The 18,110-nt window shown below is 36.1% G+C and overlaps 1 protein-coding gene and 2 pseudogenes across 3 annotated transcripts; 1 reads left to right on the top strand and 2 right to left on the bottom strand.

Moving 5' to 3' along the window:
• Positions 1-678: 678 nt before the first annotated feature.
• Positions 679-7,838, bottom strand: LOC147938653 (brefeldin A-inhibited guanine nucleotide-exchange protein 5-like; annotated as a pseudogene). The gene is made up of 22 exons (XR_015565963.1): positions 7,653-7,838; positions 7,488-7,544; positions 7,349-7,380; positions 7,106-7,241; positions 6,669-6,738; positions 6,514-6,582; positions 5,969-6,090; positions 5,836-5,889; positions 5,658-5,743; positions 5,454-5,553; positions 5,294-5,360; positions 4,973-5,167; positions 4,789-4,899; positions 4,536-4,718; positions 3,748-4,374; positions 3,156-3,573; positions 2,532-2,774; positions 2,293-2,416; positions 2,039-2,187; positions 1,504-1,848; positions 1,147-1,314; positions 679-1,079 (listed from the first exon to the last, which is right to left on the bottom strand). The product of XR_015565963.1 is annotated as a brefeldin A-inhibited guanine nucleotide-exchange protein 5-like (transcript).
• Positions 7,839-10,722: 2,884 nt separating this feature from the next.
• LOC147938654 (uncharacterized) lies at positions 10,723-11,882 on the top strand (annotated as a pseudogene). Its single transcript, XR_015564963.1, has one exon. The product of XR_015564963.1 is annotated as an uncharacterized LOC147938654 (transcript).
• A 391-nt stretch (positions 11,883-12,273) lies between these two features.
• LOC104774201 (putative F-box protein At3g22650) lies at positions 12,274-15,132 on the bottom strand. The gene is made up of 3 exons (XM_087463641.1): positions 14,325-15,132; positions 12,666-13,881; positions 12,274-12,591 (listed from the first exon to the last, which is right to left on the bottom strand). Exons 2-3 carry the CDS (start codon positions 13,879-13,881, stop codon positions 12,584-12,586), a joined length of 1,224 nt encoding a protein of 407 aa, XP_087319767.1. The 5' UTR covers positions 14,325-15,132; the 3' UTR covers positions 12,274-12,583.
• Positions 15,133-18,110: the final 2,978 nt, after the last annotated feature.

Here is an 18,110-nt window from a genome sequence, read left to right on the forward strand (position 1 = left end):
GAGGTTTTCAGTTTGACGCGAATATAAGATAGAAGTACCACTGGCAATTTAATTGGGATGTGCTCTCTAATCAGGAGAAAAATCATTCCAATGTAGGAAAAAAAAACAACCCAAACTGTTGGCAGTAAATGACATTGAGAGTGTTTTGCTTGCCACAATATCATGGCGCAAAAGTGGCTTCAATTGTGCTTTGAAAAGGTTGGCTAGTGCACATGTCCATCTGCAAGAGGAAACTCATGGGGTTAGATCCACCGATTAACATTATAGACAAAAGAAAATTACGTATGGCTCAAAAGCTCTCAAAAACCAAGTTCAGGTGTGTAAAAATTATACAAGAAAACGAAGCCAAAGCTGGGGTGTACTAAGTAAAGGAATTCAGTAACTTGCCTGTTCGCAGCAGACAAGTCTCGACAGCAGAGGGTAGAACTCTCTCATGTGCTTCCTGAATATCGTGTTGTTCATAAAGCACATGCCTTCCAAAACCTGAAACAAGATGACATAAGAAAATTATCCTTCTCAGTGACAAATGTGTAAGCAATTAAGGTGTATTACCTTCACAATGACGGGAGAACGCAGCTCCAGATAATGACGTGTAACCAATTAAGATGTATTAACGATAGATCTATAAGAACGTATAAAAACATTTTCTTATAGATAGTTTATCAGGCCAGACATAAAGGTTAAAAAAACATGGCATTGTATAAATTCAATTTTCTTATAGATAGTTTATCAGGCCAGACATGTCCTACGTAAATAGAAATGATTTTCCAACACCATAACGGAATCCTGTAAATTGTTTAAGCAAAAATCCAAAGTTCTACAGAGTTAAGAGGCAAGCTTCAGAACCATCAGACTTAGATTGTATCCCAGATTCTAGGGAAGCACCATGAGTACCAATCATTGGAGATGCCTGAGCAGAAACTTTCCCATTATCTTTAATATCATCCGGATTAGGATCACCTCTTGGAGACTCAGAGGCATCGGCCTCTATATCTCCTGTCAGAACTAAGTTATTTTTCGGATTGTCAAAACTCAAAGCATTCAACAGCTCCAGCGGTTGAGTTGTGTATGATGCATCTCTGGAAAGTGAAAGAAAAAGTTAGATTCAACAATTAAAGATAAAAGTTTGTAACGAAAGATGGTTACCTAATGCTTTTCAAGAGCATATCCCAGTCGCCCTCACTAAATTGGTGGCCTCCAACCTCTATCAGGTGAACCAATGCCCCTAAAGAAATTGAGACAACTGTCTGATCTGATTTCTTCGCACAGTCTTAGGAGCAAATTTAAAAGTGGAGGCAGCATAAAACAAACTTCCTGCTCCAAAGGTAAAAAAAATTCGAAGGATCAAATTTGCAACACGCAATAATATGTTTCAACGTTACATGTTACGCAAAATTTTCTGTACGATTTCATGTAGTAAACATGTCAAGTACTGCAATAAGTCTGAAAGTTAATTGAGTAATAATGGACAAAGGAAGCAAACGAAGAAAGCTTCATCAGTACCTTGTAGAAGGTATTGAAGAGATTGCAGAGGAGCTGAAGGGAATGAATGCTTGTTTCACGGAATTTTACATCCCCAGAAGATATTAAGCTTTCCTTTCCAGCATGACTCACATGATTAAAAATTGGAAACAAGATGTGACGGAAGATACTCTCCCAAAACTTTTTTCCCCTTTCATTCAGCAAATCAAACAACACTTCCGGAGCACAGTTTCTAACTTCGGGCCTAAAATCAGATGTGAGATCGGATAAACCGGCAAGCATCGGAAACCAGTAATGCTCTGTCACATCAATAGTTTCATCCTCATTGGTATCAACGGGCTTGACAACACCACCAGGTATAAGTCCCTGAGAATCATCATACGCTAGGAAAATGAGCACATGTAGTTACAGAGGGAGAACTAAAAAGGAAGTGAGGGAGCTAGAAGACAGCCGAAAAAGTAGATACGAACGGGAAGGAGTGTGGAGCATAGGATCGAAGTTATAATAGAAAAATACAACGCTGAATTATCAGGCAAAATTTGGCTTGAAAACATACCTCTGCAAGCCGATCCTCACATATTCTGAGAAGGGCAATAGCTTTCAGGCTTATACGGTCTGAAGCTTTGTTATTGGCAAACCTGATGAGACAGTTGACGCAATCCATGAAGCAGTCTCCGATCACTTGATCAAAGTGTTCAAGAATAACTGCACACAAACTAGTGGTTACACAAACATTTATCGAAACAAAAAAGTGAGAAAAAATACTAAAACTGGGATACAGGTGCAAGAGTTTGATGGACAGTTTGTCACCTTGCTCAACATTCTCAAATGATTTCTCAACTATCGATTCAACTTCGTCATCTGCAGCTGCTGTGAATATCATAAAAACACTCCTCCATCCCGATTTTATACTTCCAACTTTAGATTTTATCATCTATATAAAAAAAAAAAAATTGATTACCTGCTGACAAAATGGCTGCATACTACCGAATGACAAAATTCCAGGAAACATATTAATTTTCGAATTTAGAAAAGACTAAGCAAGAAACCTGAACGATGCAGCCAACAATTAGGCTCCTTATGGTCTGACTTTGAGTATTCCGCATGATGATAATAACGAACGGTTTGAGAATATCATTTTGAAAAGTGAAATTGGAGAGCTCAGCACGTTCCAAATATTTCATCCCCAGTTGCCTCAGAGAATCTATGGCATACATTGCAATCTTTTCATCATGATGACTACCAGCAGCTACGTAATGTTCAGCAAGGACATACCATATTCTTTCCCAGACCTGATATATGTCACAAAACAAAGAAAATAAGTAATATGTATATGTATTTTTAAGTATCAAAATGCATGTATAGCCTAAGATACATAATCTATCAGGCCTTCCATATTACTTTGACAAGAAGTGAGGAAGCAGTTGTATAACAGACACCAAAATTTGTTGCAATGCACACTAGAGAGTCAAATTTATAACAGAATAGACAGAACAGTTAACAAAGTTCCCCGTTTTACTCTCTGATTGTGTTATTGTTAATGCTTCTCATTCTAAGGGTATACATACTTTCAAGTTGCATGAGGTATGAGGATAGGATATGTGTTCTGACTATTTTTAAGTTCCCGTAGTTAACCATGCATTGACTAGGATAAAAGACTATCAGAAGAGTACCATTCGAATACGAGCTATATTGTAATAACTGATCTCAACAAGCTTCTGCAAGCTGAAAACACGGGCAGGAGACTGTTTCAGTTCTTCAGCTGAAACACCACATAGAGCAGTAAAGAATTCCACAACAGATTCACTGGGCAGCTTCACACTGTTTACAAAAACTTGTTCAGCTGGCCTCCCGGCTAATTCCTTCAATGATTGAACAACCCCATCCCTGGATATCTGGTTTGATCCATGCATTACTGTTGCAGCAATTCCAGAAGTAGAAATAATGAATTCTAGCCGAGAAACACATTCTAAAACTGCATTCCAAGTATCTTGAAGGGTATCAGGTTCTGAGTCACACAAAGACAGTAAGATCCTAAGTGATTCAACATTTTTGCTCCGCATTTCTTTTGGAGCATGCAAGAAAGTGAACCTATGGACAATTCAAGGAAAAATAGTCAACATGCCATAATAGCTTTCTGCTCCAACAAAACTTGCACTGTGATGGCACAATACCTCACATAAATTGCCAATACACAAGGCAACCTAAATAAATATTCAACGCTCAAACATAAAAGGGAATGTGAAGAAAGTGTTACAAGTTTACCTGACAAGCGATGTTAGAAAGGCATATCGCATTGTATCCATTCCAAGAACAAAAGCAATATGTATGCCAGCTTTAAATCCCTCCATGCAGAGAAGAATCCTTGGTTTGTTATCACCTACTTCCATTGTAACGGAGAAAGCAGCAAGCAAAGGCCATCCAACAGCTTCCACCATGGGCCTTATAATGTCACTTGCTCTACAGTGTGAAAGACTCCTCTCTTCACCCCATGCTTCCGAAAAATTTCCTGTGTTTTCCTAACAATATCCTCAGTCTCAGACTTAGCATCAGCTGCTGATATTCTTTTTGCAAACCCAGATTAAGAATGCTGACAAGACCACCTCTTTCTTCTCCTCCTGGCCTTTGACTGCTGAACTTCTTCATGCTGCTGTCATCATCTTTTAGTTTAATTTCTTCTTGTACAATAGAATCATAGATCTCTTCCAGAAGTTCAGTTGGAGCAGAATCTTCAGGATCATTCCTAGCATTCATACGTGTGAAATCTGATTTTGACATTTTCGGCCAAACCATTGGATTATGTGCATCTGTATTCAACATGATAATTGCGTAGGCTAGAACATAGGCAGTATCTGCGTTATTGACAAGACCAGGATTGTCTGCGCAATATCTACACAAAGATAACAGTGGAACAGAAAATGTGTGTTATAAATGAGGAAAAATGGATAGGATAATCAACTATAGGTTTTCAATTCAACTAATCCAGAAATAACTACCATGCTTAAAATTTATACTAGATTCAGAAAACGCTACGGAATACATGGTGTCCTTACCTCTGCTAACTTTTCCATAATGCGATCAATTTTTTGAGCTTCTCCTGGAAGTCTAAAACCTTTGAGAAATTCACGAATAGCTGAATGAAACTTCATTTCTGAAAATTTCATTGAATCAACAAATGCGTGCATGACAGCAAGAGGAAACTCCTCGTGTTGGCCCAGGTAATCGCCAATCATAACCTATAAATAAGAACAGTTATATCCCACCTATAAATACTGAAAATAACCATGCATAGTTCTATAGTTCCACCTTGCTCAGACTCGAAGTACTTCTCAGAAACTGTGCAACTGAAGTAGGATTCCTTTCAACCAACTTGTTTGCTATTGAATATTCTACACCTTTCACTGAGTTCCTGTTGAACTGCAAAACGATTATCCATGCATTAGTATGTCACTACTGGTGGTGACAAGTATTAATGATATTGAACAATAACCTCGGAGATGGCAGCCTCCATTGTGGACTTATGAGCTTTAGCCTTCTCAAAGTTGCTTGGGACATCTTCCCTACTTTTAGTTTCAATTGGCTCTCCAGCAAAAGCAGAGTCGTCGTTTGCATTTCTTGTACTATTTTCTGCATCTCTCCTTAGTTTCTCCCAGTCGACTAGTGACTTAAGGACGTTGACCAGGCACTAGAAATTTATCAGGAAAAGGTTCCTTCAATTTCTTATTGAATATGATATGGAAAAAATAATACATAGGAATTTAACTAGTTAGTTTTCTGGATGTACGTAAAGAAAGCATGATATGAAGCCTACCTGAAGTGATGAACCTTTAACTGAAGATGTCTGTGAAGCCATGAGCAATTTTAGACAGTGTTGTTACCTAAAAGAGAAGAAAGATGCTTTGTGAGTCATAACTCTCAGTCACATTCCTGACGTACAGTAACTATATAAAAGAGAAGAAAATGGAGCAAACCATGCGCTCAAACAAGTTCGGGGCCTCTAGATCACAATCATAGTTTACATACACATCAACAAGCATCTGAGGATCTTTACAGACTTTCTCAAGCATCCTGCATTAAAGATATAGAAATGAAATTCAAAGCAAAAAGATAGTAGATTCACTTGCTTATGTATTCAAAGCAAAATATATCTGACCACAAGAATAATATTGTTCCTAAGAACACCCATCTTTTGGTCATTGGGACACTCGGAGCTGTCTAATGATCTTAAGACGATGATGGGGGAAAATATACCAATTTCACCCTGGAAATGAGATTTAGGATTATAGAAAAAACGGTAAAAGGTAAAAATCCCCACAGAGAAGAAATTTTAAACTGGAGACATCACATGCTTACTTTTAAACTATCTCTGAACCGCAGCAAAAGCACGGAGAAGATACCAGATGCATACTGCCAAAACATAAAATCCTAGTAATATACAACATTCTGATATAACTTTCAGAGATCTATATCAAATGGATAATCAAACCTGAAATATGACAGGAGATTGAGATACTGATGCCGTAACAATGCATATGAGAGGTAGGCTTTCACCGAATCAATAAAGTGAAAAATCTTTGTAAACGAATGACTAACTCCTTCTAGCATACCCTGCATATTTTTGTTGCGGAAATTTTGGTCAAAACTCGACCAACAGAAATGACCTCCAAAATACAACATAAATAACAATCTGATGTCAACAATCCTTCTTCGTTTTCTAAGAGTCAGGATAAGCAAAGAGGTATATATGGGCTTTTCACAACATCAAAGTTCTGAGGAATCATAGAATCTGTTTTTGGTGTAAATCCCACTGCATATCTCAAACATGTAGGCATGAAGCATTGGAAAGGTAACAGTCACAAAAATCATGTATACACACACCTCTATTCGATGGGCAATTTGAAAGTTCACACTTACAACAATCATGTATACACTCCTCTATTTTGACTTCAAAACAAAAATAGTTAATATATGATGCTCTTGAGTCTTTATGCTTTTCTTACAAACTTACAAGAATAATGTAACTAGGTTTACCTGAAGAAGCTCAAGAGACAATATACGGGTCTTCGTTGTGACTTCATCACTATCTTCTTTCATACCCATCTGATGCAGAATTTGAAAAAAATGTCACAGAAGCACCACAAATAAGCTAGTCAAGGATAGAAAAATGGAACCCTCAATAAGCCAACCTTGCAAAGGGTACGGAATACTAACAATGCATCACGCTGTCCAATACTCATGCTCTCCAGCTCGATGCCCCTATGGAATTTAAATGAGTTGAATACAAAGTCGTGACTACAAAGAAAAAAAACAAGTCTAACTCATTTTCCGCTAATCAAAACAGATATATATATGAGCATGTGTAGATGTTCAGCCACATGCAAATGTTTTACGTATAATACACACACTTGCCCCACAAGCTATTGAAGCAGATCTCCGAGGCTCAGAGAAAACCCGCTCTGTTTTTTCTGAGTTGACCACTGAATGGACTAGTTGGATCTTCTCAATCACCTCATGTTTTATGTGATTTTCCTAAAGCTGTTATTTACAAAGGAGACTAATGATAAACCCCATTGCACATGTATGCAGAGTAGAGGTCATATTTAGAAAGGTTAAAATCCCTTGCCTGGTCACTGAAACAGGTCTGCGCATTTCCAGACACCAGCATTGATATGTGTACTGAAGAACAGGTCGAGATATCACACCGCATGGTCACTACACCACGAGTAAATGTTCCTGCTTGAAGAGGAGGTGCTGGAGCACTGCATTATGAAAGTAAGAGTAAGTCTTAAAACTAACTCCATAGGCACAAAATCAAAGATTATTCGAGGGATGCACAACATATCATTTGGCCATATAAACTACATACCTAGAACGGTTACGGAGCCTACTTCCTCGCATCTGGAACAACGAAATGATAAAGCTATTTTGATAGGACTAAAATGCACACATTTTCGTATGCCCACTAATAAAGAAAAAGCTAAACTGAAAACTAACAAGCTACTCACTTCTACTCTCAAGAGAGCATTAAGTCCTTCCACCAAAGATCCCAGTACAGATGTATCCTGAAATAGAGAACCAGCTTTAGGACTGAAAATAGCATAGAGAAATACGAACATTTGCGCAAACAAGCCAAGCATCATAAAATGTGCAAGAAGGTCAGCAACACCCACCAGTGTGCATGGTGGTCCACACAAAAGGAATCTCACTGTAACATCTTCGTCGTATATCTTTATTGACGGGAGGCTCTCTAATGAATTTTCGTCTTCTAGTTCATCAGCTTCCGGCGAAACCACGTCAATCTTTGGAGGGTCTCCAAGCAAGCAGGGTCCCCATCTCATAATTCATTTTACGGTTGCTGTTCGAAGGAAGGACGGTATTGTCAGTCGTACAATAGAGTCGGAAAGATGCCTCTGCAACATGGAACACATCCCACGTATCACTGCACGAACTGCATTGCCAAAGAACATAGCATAGTCAACTAAATTTGTAGACTAGGTGAAAAAGAGTATATAATGTAGATGTAAATCAGACTAAAATCAAGGCTAGTCGCAATTTCAGATGCTCGGGTAAACAAATATTACCTCTGTATGACTGAAAACAGAGCATGGCGAAAATGGCAGGCTGCATATTTCGTGAAAGCATTTTTCCAATATATAACATATTGAACACCCTGCCATACGAAAGCACTAATAGAAAGGAAAAAAAAAAAAAAAACTGATTAGAAGGACTGACATAATGTACTATCAATTTAAGCAATTTATTCAAAGGGCTTTTACATATTAACTGTTCCTTTCAACTACTCTTAATCTAAACCATAGCTAGGTGAAACAGAGCAACAAAGAGGTAACAAGAAGAAAACGTACTAAACAGTAAGGAAACAGAAAAGTGCAAGAATGGTGCACCTTAGAGTAGAGTGCTTGAGCTAATTCTTCACCATTTGGAAGCTCAAGGTAAACCTGAGAAATCAATATGAAACCAAAGCATATTAATATCTCACTAGGGACAATTATAAACAGAAACTTAACAAGTGAAGAATATTTGGGCTCTTGTTATGAAAAATGTTTTAACACTAAATGTAGAGGAAACTCCATAAAGCCTTTAAATCGAAACATCAAGAGACTAACAGCAAATTATAAAGAAACCAAACCAACTTCAGATGTCTAAAGGAAATCCTAAACTAAAAAAGAGTAACGTAAAAAAACGAATGCACCTACCGTTGTCGGTAATGTGGAACCAAACAGAGCAACCAAGGCATCAGGAGTAGAAAAAGCAGCAAATCCCAACACTAAGGGACCAACTTCATCACTATCTCCACTCTGCTCCCCTTGCAAGTAGACAAAATCCGTCGCAGAAGAGTTAACAGCAACCTGGAACTCCTCTGTCGTAGGATTATTCAGTACCTGAATCTACAACATGAGAAAAAAAGCATACACACAAATGCTTAAACATCTCCATAAAATTTCACTAGAAGGAACTCCCAAGTCTAGTAATATCTGAAGCCATTGAAGATTCTCACCAGCTAAAAAAAATCCCTACATACATAACTAGAACCAAATTAGTTCAACATTGTCCAATCTTACAAAAGATTCCCAATTTCAACCAAATCATTTATGCAAATCATTTATGAGAAGTAAAAGAGAATTAGAGAAGAAGAATTCAAAGGGGGCCCTTTACCTTGAGTCGCCCTGAAGAAGAGAGATCTGGAAAAGGGTATTTGGGTTGAAGAGGAGGAGGAGGAGCTCCATCTATCTGGTTATTATTATTCTCTCCAGAAACAACTGCCACAACATTACAACGGTTTCTCGAAAAACCTTGACCATGAAACATCATTCAAAGCATAACCAAACTTTCTCTAACCCAAAAGAGACAACAACTACAAAGAAGAGAACAATTCGACAAAAGAAAAAAGAAAAAAAACCCTAAAGAATAAGTTCGTCAAGAACCCACTAGTGTGTCGTGTCAAAGGCACGAATAAATCGGAGACAAAAAAGCAAAAAGAAAGATTACTCCCGCGACCTCGAATCAGCCCTAACTAAAGAAAGAAAAAAAAAAAAAAACCCTAATTTCGAACTCTTAGAGGTGAAATCGAGGAGACCCAGAAGACGGATTTTATTGGAAAAGGGGAAACTAAGAAGGAGAAGAGGCTCATTCCCAAAACTTGTTGATTAGAAGACCGTGAAAAAGGAAGCAACTTTGATGATGAGATAGTAGTAGTAAAGATCTCACACACACACAACCCAAAAGATTCAAATTAGAAAAAAATCTCAAGAACAATAAAGAAACTGTTAGATTTTTGTATTTTTAAGGCAAAAAAAAAAAAAAAAAAAAAAAAAAAAAAAAAAAAAGAAAAAAATCAAAGCAGAAAAATAAAAATCAAACATACATAGGTGAATTTTTGTAATTAAAATTAAGAGTTAACAACAAACAACAACTCAGATTAATTCCTCAGACAAAGAGAGATGTTTTGTAATGTTTTTTTGTTACAACTTTTTAACTAAAACTATTCGTCTTTCAACACTTCTTCACACAAAAAGAGTAAAACCGAGAGAACGATATGATGTTATGTTACTGCCCTTCTCTTGAGAGATTTTTAAAGATCTCTTTGATCAAAAGCTATACTAGCAGGTGAATATAAACATTATCAGGGTTAAAAACTCAAAGCTATTTACTGTTTTACTTTTGCTGTTTTCAATCCATATATGAAAAACACAAGCACACAAAATATATATATTGGAAAAGTTAAATAATACTGTAGCGATCAGTCATCTTTTTTCTTCTTTCCAACTAAATAGTAGCAATCGATCTATTCAATTATTTTATGTATTTGATAAACTATACAAACTGCATCATTACATGTCTATACTTGTTTGAAACATTTATTCATTTCACAGTCTGATGATCTTGCTATTTTTAATATTGACATGTATCAATTTCTACGAGAGATAAAAGACACAAGTAGTAATCTAGACATGTAAAAGGGAAACGTAAAAGCTCCTCTTCGGCGGCTATATATAAGAAGGACGTTCCCTAATAAGGCCTTAAACCTTTAAAAATGATCCAAAAGTCGAGATATATTATAAGAGAACAGGTGGATTTCCTAATATCTTCATCTAATCATGATTGTTAGGGAAAAAAATATGTATAAGATGATGATAATGACAAAATAAATCGTTTTACATATTTCTTTTGCCTTTTCTATAATCTATTAGTCGGCTTGCAAACAAAAGGGGAAACAAGAGAAAAGAACAATTTCAAGTGCAAAAGGAAACAGAGAAGCGCTCATCTTTGGCTATATAAGGAGGTTTTAGTCCCCGAGGCCCTAACGTTTAAGGATCATCTAAAACAAGAAATTACAAGAGAGAAATAGAGAAAGAGCAAAGAGAGATCTCCTTCTTTGTTGGACTGTTCTTCTTCTTCGGGTGTGTTTTTCATAGTTTTGCGATCTCCTTCTTTTGTTATTTATTGCCTGAAGTTATGGGAGAACGCAAAAGCCTAAACAAGTATTATCCGCCAGATTTCAATCCGAAGAAGATACCTCGCCTCCAGAAACCGAAAAATCAGCAGAAGAAGATTCGATCTATGCTTCCAGTACGTGTTCGATGCAACACATGTGGTAATTACATGTCGGAAGGCACCAAAGTCAATTGCCGTCAAGAAGACGTCATCAACGAGACGTACCTAGGCATTAAAATCCTTAGGTTCTACATCAAGTGCACAAAATGCTTGGCGGAGGTGATAATTAAGACCGATCCAAAGAACTGTAGTTATACTGTCGAATCAGGTGCAACTTGCCTGTATAATGGAGTCGAGGAGAAGGAGAAGAAGCGTGAGGTAACTGAAAACGTGTTGGAGTCCTTAGAGAGGAGAACTGTGGTATCTAAAAGAGAGATTGAAGTTATGGCTGCACTTGATGAGGTTAAGTCTATGAAGTCTAGACGAGCCTCCGTGAGCGTAGACTCCATGCTTGAGGCTTTGAGTAGAAGAAAAAAACAAGAAGAAGAGAACGTGGAGGAAGAATTGCTTATCAAGTCGATAAAATTTGGTAAGCGGACTAGAAGGATTGATGAAGAGAGAAACAAAAACTATGAGGCGTTTGATGAGAAGAAGAAGAAGGGTAATAATAAGAGACGTGATTGCCGTAATTATCCCAGTCAAATCTCTTCTGTTTGCATAATGTCGAAAAAGACTGTAAAGGAGGGACTCGAATCTCTGTGTCACACCTATGGCACCGACAGCGATGAGGAGAAGTGAACCCTTTATTAATAATATTATGTTAATTAGATTTTGATCAGATTTATCATTCACTGCAGATTAATGTAGGAATCTTTGTTTCGAATGTTTTTGTTAGACACTGAAATTACACTTCTAAATCCTTAAAAGTGGGTCGGTTGATTTAGTGATTCAGTTTTGAGCTTTTAAGATCTAATTATGGAGAGCTTTTATATGATGCTTTGTTTCAGACCTTTCATGCCGTAGACATTTTATAACAGCAAGGCATTAGTGAGTTTGGTGTTTCCCTACCTTTGTCTTGCTCCCCGTAGCTGTTATGGCTGGGTCAACTCTATAACAGCACATCTCATCTCATGGTGTCTTCTTCTTGAATATCTGACCGTGGACAAGTAATTTTGATGATACAGTGGTGTTTCTGCATATTTTGAGTGCAAGGTTTCAAACCCTTATTAAGAAAATAATGAATGTTGTAGATCGTAAAACAGGCTGAATAAAGCAGAAAGAAGATAAGCTCAAAAAGCAAGCTGAAGCCACAATGAAGAAGCTGATTCAAATCTGTAATGATTCAAAATTTGTATTTATATTTCTTAAGAGCTTTCTGATTACAGCTTGTAGAACTAGCTAGTAGAAGAAGAAGAATCAACAGGATAACAGTAATAAAACTTGGATCTATCTGTTAAAATCTAACTCACCTAACCACGACTCCACTCTTTGAATGGCTGGCTATACCTCTAGGTATCAAAATATTTTTGATATTGAGTCAGTATCTGTATATACATCTTTCAGATTACAACATGTAGAAGTACTAGTAGTAGAATCAAGACAGCATCAGTGGGTTTTTGCTGATCAAGTTCAGGTTGTCTTTCCCATCTTACAATCCTGAAATAACACAACACAACATTAGCATGACAAAACATCACAATCAATCAAGTTTTTGTTGAAATCTATCTAACCTGCTACAGGAACCAAAGTGTGAAAGTAAACACAGTTGTTTGAAGGGGCACACCACTTTGTCTTCGAACGGTTATACCTGTGCACATTTGTTCGCTCCACCCTAGTTTGAGACAATTTCAACAATTTGATCTGAACATCACCTGCTGCTGTTACCTCTTCACAAAAGATTGTGATATTGTTTAGGTTGACAAAGTAGCTGGGATCATGATGAATGAGAGGATGATCACTTGTGATGCTAAAAAGTTTCGTCCAAGCTGAAACTGGAACCTCATCTCCGACTCTGTTAGTAACCCACAGCTCAGTAAGTTCTCTGTGTCTTTGATAAAGGAGAGAGATTCTATCTTCCTGGAAACACGATAAAGCTGTTGTAGTCTCATCCAATGGCTTGACCACAAAAGGAAGTCTAACTGGTATAAACGATTCCGTGGAAAAGTTAAACGACTGCACAAAGACTTCATTGTTGTCACACCAGCAAGCTAACCAAAACGAATTTCCTCCCAGTGATAGCACGACAAACTTATTCCTATACAAAGTCCAAGTGTCATCCATCTCTACAGACTTCCAGCTCTGTGAATGGAGATCACATATTTCTGCTTCAAGTGTATTTAACGCACTATCATAATAACGGCTAGCAACGAGATTGAAGGTTAAAACCTTGTATATCATGTCTCTTGTGCGTCCAAGGCAGCAGCAGTCATCAAAGGACACAAACTCTCTATCGGGTAGCCATCTACGTACTTGTAAGTTCCAGATTGCAATTTTGCCAGAGTAAGTGTTGCACAAAATTAATCCATCACAGGCTGAGATACCTCGGATATGTTCACCACGGAGATCACACAGTTTGAAGTATAGAGGAGATTGATCCAAGTTCTCTACTATCCAAATCTGAGAAGAGTCTCTTGAGTGAAGGAACTTGTGGCTGTTGTTTTTCAGATGAGCGTAGATGAATCTGCTTTGGCCTAAGAGACTTCTCCAATCTTTACAAACGATTTGAAACCTCACAAGTTGTCTTACTGGAAGCCTTATGAGAATGTTCTCCACTAGATCTGCTGGGAGATAGAGTCTTGTGTCTGATCTTTGCATCCTCTCATCAGCAGGTGCTAACTTCTCTCGGTGAGATTTGTGGATTTTCTCGCCCAGCTTCTCAGGTTTATTCTCTTCCCAAAGCTCTCCTCCTCCTTTTTTCTTAAGATCATTGGACTGTTTATCAACCATCTGCAGGATTCAAAAAAAATGTTAATTACTACAGTCTTATCAACACAGAGGGTAACGAATCTTCAAAATTTTGAGATGGAATAAGCAAATTTCCCAAAATTAGAGTCTTATCCACACACAGCTCATAATCTTTCAGTAGATGCTTAAAAAACTATGAGATATCTGACAAGAGTACCTACAAAGATGAAGCTAACACCATTATTGCCTACAAGGAAGGATCTTTTCTACACTAACCAATCACAAGATTCAAGATTACCAATTTCTTAGAAACAACTAAATTACAAGATTCTACAAGGATCTTACTTTTCTACACTAACTAATTACAAAATTCAAGATTACCAATTTCTTAGATTCCCACCATAAGTAACGAACACACGAACTAACTACAAGATGAATCTTGAATCTTGAGCGAGCATGTATCAGGAAAAAAATTTGATTCGTACCTTGACAGAATCGGTATCGAAACACAGGGACCGAAGAGGGTGTCGAGTGGGAAGCAAAATCCGATTAAGCCCAACTTGGAAATGCAATAACGGAGAGCGACAAGTTCCAAAATTCGATTCGTACGTCGTCGATTGAACAAGTATGAGCGAAACAGAGTAAAGTTGAGAGAATTCAAGAAAAACACAAGCTAAATTGGAGAATCTGGAAGAAACGAGTAGAGTTCTCGGAAGATTCAAGAAGAAACTAAAGACGAAAAAGAAAGAGAATCAGTTGTGGAAGAGACGGATGAAGCGATTGTGTGGGAAAAGTGAAAAATGATTCTCCAGGAACGAACAGAGAAAAACACACACTTTTTATTATCCCTCTCAAGCCGTTAAGCGTAAGCTATATAACGCTGATCCAATGGCTAGGGCGATACAACCGAGACACGTGTCAGTATCCTATACAATCTTATAATCACTTATTTCTAGCCTGGAAAATAATTAGTTTAGTTTAAAAATTATTAATCCTATCGCAAGGTTTTTTTAACAACGAAGAAGCTTTCCAAAAGTGCCTATCAACGGCCAATATATTTGTAAAATATACTCAAACAAACAAGCACATTTTTTTTAATAGGATATATGAAGTAGCTTTTAATAAAAAGAGTTTAATGACAGACACAGAGTTTTAAAAATAGCAGCTAAACTATAATCAACACTATTCACATTAATCATCTCTTCACCTCTTCTTAATTGGCGATAACGTAATTTAAGTTTACCTTCTTTTTTCTTTTTTACTATTTTTTGTTATATAATCAGTCCCTTTCACTCTAATTTGTTTCATTTAGTATTATAATTCTTTCAGCATTTATAATTCATTATTTAAATTTTTACAAACGATGCAGTTTTAAAATAGGTTCAAAATTCAAGATTCTTAATTTCAATGTCAGAAAAATATTATGCTATAGATATACTACTATTTTATTTATTACTTCAGTTATTTATTTGGGATGATGGATAATGAGTTGAGAACTACACCAACTATACGTTACCATGTCTAGTTGTTTGAAACATTTATTCATTTTGACAGACATGTGTTATGATCTTGCTATTTACAATATCGACATGTATCAAATTCTACAAGTATATCTCAGCTTTACTCTAATATACTACAGTATATCTTTATTATTATACCCCGAGTCTACTCTACTCTAATACTATATCTCTAGCTTTCTACATACATGAAAACATAAGAAAGTCACCAATTAGTCCAAGAACCCTTAACCCTGAGATGATTCAACGTTACTACTCCTTGAAAATCAAATATGTATGGTATAAAATAAATTATTCTTATTAGCTTGCAAAAATTTTTTTCGCGTGCCAAAAATCTTTAAATTCTTTTGTGTTTCTCTAATCTCATTGGTTTTATTATTGGGTACCAAAATTTCCGTTATATTGAATTTAAAATGTGGAATATGTGGGATCAATGTGTGCATTAATTTATCAGTACTACACAATCCAACGCGACATAGTTGTGCCAAAAACCATAAGGACAATATGTCGTCGAGAATTTTTGTAATTAAAATAAGAGTTAACAACACAACAACAACAACTCAGATTAATTCCTCAGACCGAGAGATGTTTTTGTAATTTTGTTTTTCACATCTTTTTAATCGGGTTTTAACTAAAAAGAATCGTCTTTCCAACACTTCTTCAGACAAAATGAGCAAAACCCCTAAAGAATATCCTCATGTGATGTTTATGTTACTGTCCTTCCTTTTCTAAGAGACTTTTAAAGAAGATGTTGTTTTCTCTATTTGGTCGTAAATGATTTCGAAAATTCTTTTATACAAGATTTTTCATTGCTTTCCAACTAAAAGATATTCGTTAAAGAAATTTTGTCGAAAAGTTGCCATATGTATATAGTACTTCATAATTTTTCATTAGTTTTCATGGATTTGTTTTTAATTTTATTTAGATTAAATTAAAAAAAGTATCTCGGTTCAGATTAGAAACCAAGAAAAAATGGACACCACAAGTTGAAATTTGCTTTATAACATGTCCTCTGATTCCACTATCTTGCCTTTGTTTCTCTGATTTTCATACGTCTCCATGTATCTTCTTTGAGTTTACCTATAGTAAACACAAATGAGGACTCTCCTCCTAGCTCTGTCTCTCACCGTAGGCGAGATCTTTTGAAATTTTTCTTATTTAATATTTCTTCTATTGTTAATCATCTGATTTTTGATTCTTAATTATGTTGTTAATACATAGTGCATAATTTGCAATGAAATATTTTTTTTTTGTATATTTTTCTAAAAAATACAATTTTCGTACTTATAAAACTTATATATATCGTTGAGAAAAAAAAATCTTATATATGTCTCGAATACTATTTCAGAAAATGATATACATGATTTATAAAATCCAGAGTTTGAACATCGACGATAAGCTAAACAAATGTGGTTGACATATTAGTAAAAAATTCCTCATTCCATACAATATCAAACTTGTAGATTAATTATCACCAAAACCATATACAAAATATATAACATCCAGACAAATAATAAATGTATAGAATAATACAAATGATATATAAAGAGATACTATAAAGCATACAATAAAACATGATTAGTTTACGAACCTAAACCAGCAATGTACATAGGCATTCAAATCCATAGGTTCTATACATCAAGTGCACAAAATGCTTTGATGTAGGAATCTTTGTTTTGATCAGATTATAAATCATTCACTGAAGATCAATGTAGGAATCTTTGTTTCGAACTTTTTTTTGTTAGACACTGAAATTACGTATACTTCTAAATCCTTAAGTGGATTCAGTTTTGAGCTTTAAGATCTAATTATGGAGAGCTTTTTATATGATGCTTTCTATCAGACCTTTCATGCCTCTAGACATTTTATAACAGCAAGGCATTATAGGCTTTTAAAAACTTGTAAATGTACTAAGTTTGGTGTGTGTCCTTTTATCTGGTTTAATGGTTCACTGATTTTTGGTTTTTTGGCGGGTTGATATGGTTTTTTACCGGTTCAATTTCTTTTGAGTTTTGATATTAACCCAACCCGGACATGATGCCGGTTCGCGGGTTAACATGGTTCAACCGCCGGTCCGGTCCGGTTTTGAAAACATTGCTCTAGACATTTTATAACAGCAAGGCATTATAGGCTTTTAAAAACTTGTAAAAGTACTAAGTTTGGTGTTTCAATTCTCTACCTTTGTCTTGCACATCTCATGGTGTCATTCTTCAGGTTGTCTTTTCCATCTTTTAGAATCCTGAAATAACACAACATTAGCATGAAACTGGAACATCATAATCAATCAATAACTTGGATCTATTTGTAGAAATCTATCTAACTCACCTGGTACAGGTTCTAAACTGTGAAAGTAAACACAGGGCACAACTCTTTGAATGGTTATACCTCTGTACATATGTTTGCTCCATCCCAGTCTGTGAGAGTTTCATCAATTTGATATGAGCAACATCACAGGGGAAGGATTGAGAAACTTCTAGTATATATATATATATATATATATATATATAAATCCAAAAAAACTATTCGTTAATATCAAACATACTCTAAAATATATGAAACTCCAGAATCAATAGGATCCGGACCAAAATTTCCTCGATATCTACAGAATATTGATCAGAAACTCAAGAACTGAAAGAACCGGAATCAAATGTAATCAAAGCGAAACCCAAATACCGGAATCTTATAAATATGCATGATATTTAGGTAACCGGAAGTAATTTTACTAAACCGACCCAATTTCCACTACGCTTGTGG

This window comes from Camelina sativa, chromosome 9 (assembly GCF_030686135.1).
Source record: "Camelina sativa cultivar CO46 ecotype springtype chromosome 9, ASM3068613v1".
NCBI classification, from domain to species: Eukaryota; Viridiplantae; Streptophyta; class Magnoliopsida; order Brassicales; family Brassicaceae; genus Camelina; species Camelina sativa.